The 8,976-nt window shown below is 31.1% G+C and overlaps 1 protein-coding gene across 1 annotated transcript; it reads right to left on the minus strand.

Moving 5' to 3' along the window:
• Positions 1-2,400: 2,400 nt before the first annotated feature.
• On the minus strand, positions 2,401-3,884 carry LOC130944047 (uncharacterized). Its single transcript, XM_057872171.1, has 2 exons — positions 3,637-3,884; positions 2,401-2,884 (listed from the first exon to the last, which is right to left on the minus strand). Exons 1-2 carry the CDS (start codon positions 3,760-3,762, stop codon positions 2,615-2,617), a joined length of 396 nt encoding a protein of 131 aa, XP_057728154.1. The 5' UTR covers positions 3,763-3,884; the 3' UTR covers positions 2,401-2,614.
• Positions 3,885-8,976: the final 5,092 nt, after the last annotated feature.

The following is an 8,976-nucleotide window of genomic DNA, read 5'->3' on the forward strand; positions in this document are numbered from 1 at the left end:
TTTCATTAACGACGTGATGACATGGCATGATGACGTGGACTGTAAGTGACACGTGTCACTTCATGATTTGGCCACGTGTAATGATATGATGATGTGGTGACCAGTGACACGTGGCATGCTGACGTGGATGGTTGTGCCACGTGTCACAATGTTATTTGGCCACGTGTTCGGTTGTGCCACGTGTCGCAACAGTATTCGTCCACGTGTCATCCATTATGCCATCGTTGTATATGCGCCAAATTAGTCCCTCACTTTGCAGTAAGTGACTCATTTTAGTCCCTGAAATTGAATGTCGTGCACCAAACTAGTCCCTTCACCAATTTTTTCTCATTTTTTTTTCGATAAATTCAAAATTCTCAATATTTTTTAATGCATTAATTTCAATTCTATTTTTCACATGTTTTTCAAATAAAAGTGTTTTTATAAAATATTTTTTCTCTTGCGAATACCCTAATCGCCGACTTGGAGTTGACGTGAAGGCTTTTCAAACACCTTCACTACCATCTCCGACCTCTTTCAGTACTTTTATAAAATATTTTTTTCTTGCGGATACCTCTAATAGCCGCCGTCTTGGAGTTGACGTGAAGGCATTTCAAGTTTCCCTCATTACCATCTCTGACCTCTTTCGTCTAGACTACAGAGGTCAAAGGTGGTAGTGAGGGTGCTTGAAGTTCCTTCAATCTAACTCATTTATACATAACGAAAACGTGTATTTCATAAGAAAAAAATGTTTATTTTAATTATTAATTTCTTGTTAAAAACACATTTTTTTATGAAAAAATGTGTCTAATCAATCATATAATAATTTTTTTATAATAACATACTTATATATTACAAAATTTACCAATGTTAAATTATTAAAAAAAATTATATAATTAAAACTAAAATCTTAAAAATTTTTTATAAAAGCACTTGTATTTAAACGATATATGAAAAAATAGAATTGAAATTAGTATATCCACGATATTAAAATTTTATATTTAAAAATGAGAAAAAATTGGTGAAGGGACTAGTTTGGTGCACGACATTCAATTTCAGAGACTAAAATGAGTCACTTAATGCAAAGTGAGGGACTAATTTGGTGCATATACAACGATGGCATAATGGATGACACGTGGACGAATACTGTTGCGACACGTGGCACAACCGAACACGTGGCCAAATAACATTGTGACACGTGGCACAACCATCCACGTCAGCATGCCACGTGTCACTGGTCACCACATCATCATATCATTACACGTGGCTAAATCATGAAGTGACACGTGTCACTTACAGTCCACGTCATCATGCCATGTCATCACGTCGTTAATGAAAAATAGGTCAGGGACTAATATGGTGCATTTTTTTCAATCTCAGGGACGTAATTGGTGCAATTGGAATCTCAAGGACGATTTTAGTACAAAATGCCAATTTCAGGGACTATTTTGGGGTTTAACTCTATATATGATGACGGAGAGTCATTGATGGTCTTCCTTTTGAGGATGATGTTGTAGGGTGTAAAATCTTTGAGCACCAAAATCTTGAAAAATACAATCTTCTTTTGGCTTCTGATTTTGATAGTAAACGATATTACTAAGTTGTTTGGTTTAATGAAATTGTTCCCATGACCGATTACTCCATTGAAATGACTTTGTAGGTTTTCATTTCGAAATCCTAGCTTTGTCGAAAGATTCTCTGGAAGTCCTAGTTTTTGTTTTTTTAACGTGCCATATCTCGAGTACACAACACTTGATTTGTATTTTTTTTGTATTTATTTTTTTAGACTGTATCCAAAATGTGTAACGCATATTCAAATTCATAATTCTTTGACTGGATTACACATTTCAATAAATTTTATATTTAATTAATTTGAATAAAAAAATTTAATTTAAATGTATAAATATTAAATTTTTTATTTAAATAAAAAACCTTAAATGACAACTTAGATCACGCAGTCACATCATCTACAGTTGATATTTTTCTTTGGTCAATCTTTTAAGCAACTAGTAAACGAACCACACCGCCTGAACCTATTTAAACATTTTGCGGTTTTGCCCCACAAAACAAGTGAACAAGGGCGCCACGAAAACATAAATAGACAGACAGGATAGAGAAGAAGGACCGTTTTCACTTTCCATACACCAACTTGGTTCACGAAAATATTATGTGAATAAAAGGATTTCACATTGCTAAGAATCCTTGTTCCAATTATGCATCCAAATCGTTGACAAAATTAAATAAAAACAAAAAACAAGAAAAACTCTGCTTGTATTATACTAGATACTGATGGATATTCATTGTGCACACCTATTTTTATTATTTGGTTTTCCTTTATTTAATCTTTTTTCCTAAAAAAACGTTGAAGAACCTTACTCTATTATTAACTACAGAATTTCATTACAATGGCAATATAAAAAATTAAATCCAGAAAGAAAATAGAGATTTCACCATATCTGATATATGTCACATGAGATTTGATTCTGCCAAAACAGTAATAAAATCTAGGAGAGACAATGTACCAACGATGCTATTGCTAGTTTCCATGCAATGGCAAGAAATATTACATAACCTACCAAAGTCATCTAACAACTAAAGAACAACAGTAAATTGAAACGAACAAGAAACGCGAAAATCAATCAGCTTCAGTGCTAGTGCCATGAATCTGCTTGGTTGAACAACCCTCATCTTTTGCTGGGTACTTTATGGCATTGAGTTGAACCTTTCTCAGTGCAGCGTTTCCAAGATCAATACCACATATGTCAGAGAGCCTCACAAGATAAAGCAATACATCTGAAAGCTCTTCACCAAGGTGTACCTTTTCCTCTTCTTTCCAATCTGGAAGTCCCTTTGGAACCTCACCCTTCCACTGAAATATCTCAGACAATTCTCCAACCTCACCCACCTACAATCAAATCAAAACCAAAACAATAACTATTCTCTTTATTTCAAATTAATTATAGTTTTCATGCTCTTGAAGTAGAGAAAAAATAACCGTCACTTTTTTAATATGTCTGCATATTTTATTTCTTGAAGGAATTAGTAGGAATCAAGTATTCAAATGATTTTGCATATCCTATGACCTAAATAGAAAATAAAATTAGGAAATAAAATTTCATGTAGGCGAGAAGACAACACAACCAAGGACGAAAAGATACTATTCACATGTGTTTTTAGTGGTAACAACAGAAACGTAATTTGTTTTCAAAGTCCATTTTCTTAATCAGAGTCTACCAGAATATAAAGAACCTGAAGAAGAAACCATGACCAAATGATAATAAATTGAGTTTAAGAAAGTTGAAAGCTTTCTGTTCTGGTGCGCAGAAAGTTTAAAGCTTTTTCAAAAACATCAAAACTTAAGAATATATAATAAAAAAGGAGCCAACTTGCAACGAGAAACGAATAAAAGAAGCCACTCGGAATCTGTTCCAATCCCACTTATACCAGATGTAAAATCATTTGGTTTATAAAAGTAGATATTATTCATCTTCCCCTTGACTCTCCGTTCTTTCGTGGATCACAACACGAAGGGTTGTCATAAACACTGACAACACAAGCTCATAACAACGGTGCAACAATAAGTATAAAGTGAACGAAAAATTAAAGGATGACCCTTTTTTTTTTTTTCAAATTATGGGTATTGGAAAAGAAGCATACCAAAGCCAAAAGAAGGTTCCTTGGACTATGAAACTGGTCCCAGTCCCTCTCCTTAGCAAACTGAGCCATTTTCTCTTTAAGCATGTCAAGGGTAACAGAATCACCATTTCCAGGAAGCCCAGTCATATTGAACAAAAGAGCGAATGAAAGACAACGAGAAGAAACCCAAAAGAAAAGGCTGCCAAGAGGAAACGAGACCACGGAGAGAAGAGAATCACGGAATCAGAGCGTGAACCCTTTGTATTTGTCTCCGTTAACCCTTTGTATTTTTCAGTGTATTATTTATTATTTATATATTTTAGTTATTTTTATTAATGATGTAAATTTTTAGATATTATTTTGATAGTTTACCAACAAAATTAATCTATTATATTATATTAAAATAAAATTTTTACATTTAATTATAAAATTGACATGACATAGTTTTAAAAATGTTTCTCAACTTATTTTTTAAATTTATTAAATTTAATCAATTATAATTAATTAATTATTTAATTAGATATTTAAATATCACCTAATTCAATATAACTTAATTTATTTAGTATTAATATAAGGGCTAGAAAAATATATTTTTTTAAAGACACATTAATTTCACCAATTAATGCTTTAACATGTGGTATTTAAAGATTTTTTATTTAGTTATAAATAGTTTTTTTTGTAGTTTTTTTTTATCTAAGCCAATTAGAGGAATAGATTCTCTCAATTTTTTTTAACAATTGAGGGAGTAAAATGTAATCTTTTATCATTAATTTTTTAAGTGAGATAAAAAATAAATATAAGAGCTGAGAGAACAATGAAGAGTTAAAGATCACACTTTACACTTTCAATTTTTTCTTAACAATTAAGAGGATCTATTCTCAGCCAATTAGCAGTATTGGACCAAGAATATTATTTTTTTATTTTATTGATATGGAATTTTTTATATATAATTTTAACTATTTTTTTAATTTTTGTGGGTTTTGCTTTTTATGTTGTCCAAAATATTCTCTCTCTTTTTTTTATTAAAATCAGGCATACAGAAAAAAAGCCAGATTATTCATCAAAGAGCAAGACCGCTGCAAATGCAGACCACCTCAGCAATTAGCAAATATTCTGACATAATTTTTGGACAACAAAGAGTGACACAGTGGGGCTACATAACACACAACTACTGATATCAAGCGACAATGGAAATTACCTAAATCAGAAACAAGTCATGAATTTATTGGAGGAAGAAGATCTGCGGTAAGAGTCCAGAAAACTCATCAATGGAGTTGGCAAATTCAAATGTGCTGATACAAAAATCACACAAGGCAGATGAACGTTTGACACAAATTTGATGCTATGGAATTTGTCTCAACAAGAAGGTTCAAGGAGAGACAAACATGAGCTCGTTTTTCACATGGGTTGGAAATGATTGGGAATGAATCTTCTTAATTTTTTTTAACAATTGAAGAAATAAAGTATGATCTTACACTATTAATTTTATAAATAGGACCAAAAATAAATATAAGAGAGGAAACAATGAAGAGTTAGAGATTACACTTTACAATCTCAATATTTTTTAACAATTAAGAGGATTCATTCCCAGAAATAATTCGGATAAGTGAGAATAACTGGGTTCAGATTTATAGATGGGCTAGCTCTCTGATAAATTTGGCCTCTTTCTGTGTGCTTGGTTTTAATTAAAAAAAATTTAGATAATATAAAAAACAAAAGGCCACAGAAAATTTTAAAAACAAAAAGAAAAATGATTAAAATTATATAAAAAATCCATATCAATAAAATAAAAAAAATAATACAATGGGTTCAATACTATTAATTGGTTTAAAAAAAATCACAAAAAAATCGTTTATAAATAAATTAATAAACCTATTAAAAATATACCATATTTTAATTTGACCAATACCACATTTTAAATATTAATTGATAGCATTAATGTGTCTTAAAAAAAAAGATTAATCTCTACATAGAAGTGATTCTGTTATACAAGTCTTATAAGTCCTCTAATTGATATTACTCTCAAACGTGCCTCTAACAGATTTTTAATTTTTGAAAGGATTCTATCTCCTTTTTCGAATTTCTTGCCTTCTCTTTCTCATTCTTCATTTACGTGCTTTTCTATCTATTCTCTTTCTTCGTTATTCTCGATTTCCATTGTTTTTTGACATCAAGTTCTAAAATCTTTTTTGAAGTGTTTCATCTTCATCGTCGTGTTTCTCCTCGTTCTTCTTTTGATTTTACAATATCATGTATTTTGTTTTTCTTTATTTAATTTTTCCTCTCAAAAACAATTATGAGAATATGAAATAAGAAGATGAAGAAGAAGAAGTAGCAGAAGATGAGGAGGAAAAAGAGGAAGAGTTTTGAATTATACATAAGGTATACTTCAACGAATTTTGGGTGTATTTCTTAAATCCTTTGGGTGTATTTCTGTAATTCTTTGGGTGTATTTTTATAATCGTTTGGGTGAATTCCTGTAACCATTTGGGTATGTTTATGTAATCCTTTGGGTGTATTTCTGTAATCGTTTGGATGTATTTCTGAAGTTCTATTATTTTGAAAAACGATTTCAAAACTTGATTTCAAAAATCATGAAAATCGAAAAAAAAACGAAGTAAGAATATCAGTGATAAACGCAGGTAAAACAACAAATGAAAAGGTGAAGAGAGAACGCACGAAGGAGATCGAACAAATTTGGCAAGAAACTCGTTTTCATGGAGGAAGAAGAAGAATAGTCGTTCATAATGCATGGTGAGTAGCGCGCTTTGAAAACAAGAAGTGGTTGAATAACGTGCGTGTATTTACTCTTGAATGTGGAAGTGTAATGCACGTGTTTTGTTAGACTTGTGTCAACTTGTAAGACTTGTAAGCCAAAAAAACTTGTATGTGTAGCAGGCCTCTAAAAAAAATATATTTTTCTAGATGTGAATGGCGTCCTTAATATAATGATTGGTAATATAAATTGATATATAAGATAGTACTATTTACTTTAATTTATTTGGTATTAATTAGATAATTAATAAGAGAATCATATATATGACAACAATTTGATTATAATTATGTCATTTTATTTCTTCTCTTTGGAGCATTCATGAGTATTTAAGAGAGATTTTATACCTTTTTATTTTTGTTATATTATAATTTCTATTTCTATCAAATTAAGTTCATCAGAGTGATTTTGTTTTATATTAATTTTTCATCATATGGTTTCTTCATAATGTTTGTATTTATTTACTATTGTTTCAATTTTTTTCAATGTCTTTCCAGATACGGATTAATAATTTTTTTTATAATAATCCCTTTTTTTGAATTGCGTTTTAATAAGAATTTATCTTTTTTAATTTTTTTCTTTATATTTTATATGTGATAAAATTGTGAAAGAATAGGAAAAGTAAAGAAAAGAACTTTTATTAATTGTTGATTGATTGAATTGTACTGAAGTGTGTTGTAAACTATGAGGGTAAAACTAAATATATATAGAGCATTATCTTATGAAAAATAAAAACAAATAAAGATAAGATAAGAACAACTAAAGACAAGATAAAGATAAGATAAGATAAGATAATAAATACTAAATTTGTAATTGAATTTATGTATTCTGTTAGGCTGAATTTGTGGGCCACGAGACTTCTTTATTATTGTCATGGGCTAAGGTAGAAGAGTAGTTTAATACGCCGCCACAAGCTGGTGGATGGAAGATGTCAATAATCCACAGCTTGGATAAGTTCTGATGAAATTGTTGAGGAATACGTTCTGACATGGTGAAAAATATAAAAGGAGATGCTGTGCTTGAGCAGCGATCTTCAAAAAAAAATTAAAAAAATGAAAAAATAAGCGCGTAGAGTGCAATAAAAGAGGGCGCATTGAGCGCGATAAGAGTGCAGATGGAATTGCTAAAATAGAATACAGATTAAACTGCTGAAATAGAATGCAGACGTAACTGCCGAAAGAAAGGAAGCGCAGACGAAATTGCTGATAAAGAACCGGGATAACCAAAATAATGGTAGGATTTTCACTTGGATGCATTAACTAAATCTATGATTATTTATTGTGGGGGGAGGTTGAAAAAGAAGCATGGTGATTTCTCACCGAGAAAATGATAACTTATATATCCTCAAAGAGGATACTATGACTCTGATACCATGATAAAATTGTGAAAGAATAGGAAAAGCAAAGAAAAAAACTTTTATTGATTGTTTATTGATTGAATTGTACTGAAGTGTATTGTAAACTATGAGGGTAAAACTAAATATATATAGAGCATTGTCCTATGAAAGATAAAAGCAAATAAAGATAAGATAAGAACAACTAAAGACAAGATAAAGATAAGATAAGATAAGATAATAAAGACTAGATTGTAATTGAATTTATGTATTCTATTGGGCTGAATTTGTGGGTCATGAGACTTCTTTATTATTGTCATGGGCTAAGGTAGAAGAGTAGTTTAATAATATGAGACGTGTTTAGGACACAAAACCTTATGCTTAAGTCATAAAACAGAGGTGACGAGGTATCACGACCTCTAAAAATAAAATTTAGTATATATAGTAGTGTAAAAAATATTTTATAATTAGGAGCCGTTGAAGAAAAAGGGGTAAAACAAAATCGTAAATCGAAAAGTGCAACGCTCCGATCAATAACGTAACTAAACAGATAAAGGATAAGCTAACGCAAGTATATAAACAGAGAATGCCGAAAATACGGATATCCAAAACTCAAGACCAAGCATGCGAAGATAACCGGTCTGAGCATAGAAGTTTACATATATATAAAGTAAGGAACCCAAAAGAAACCCAAAAGACTAGTTACAGAACCTGTTCTCCAAAATAACCTCTTTGAGGAGTCAAAACAGTATATATGTATATAGTGGAGATAATAAGTATCTAAGCAAGTACATAAAATCAAAATAAAGTCCCGGGAGCTAAGGATCTTCGCAAATGTAGAAGTCTCCAGCATGTCTCAGCGAGGAGCCTCACGTCCTGCACCTGAAAATCATAAAACCTGCATGGGTGAGAACCAGAGGTTCTCAATATGGTAACAGTACCCATATATCTAATGTAACACCCTAATTAGCCTAAGCTTTACCTCGCGTCGTAAAGCAAAGGTTAACCAGAGATTACAATAGTTCTAAACTTGTACATATAATATATAGAAAGAATAGTATAATTCTAGAAGCCTGATGAAGGATATAACTCAAAAATAGGATTTGAAAAGCGCAAAACGTACTAACGAAGCTACTAACTTAAGGTACACGAAACAAATGTGATATACACAAAATAATAGTATCATAGTGTAATATCATAAGGAACTAGCCACGACTCGCGAAGTTTAAGCCGGCTAGCCATATACAAACCGTAC

Source organism: Arachis stenosperma, chromosome 8 (genome assembly GCF_014773155.1).
Source record: "Arachis stenosperma cultivar V10309 chromosome 8, arast.V10309.gnm1.PFL2, whole genome shotgun sequence".
Classification (NCBI taxonomy): domain Eukaryota; kingdom Viridiplantae; phylum Streptophyta; class Magnoliopsida; order Fabales; family Fabaceae; genus Arachis; species Arachis stenosperma.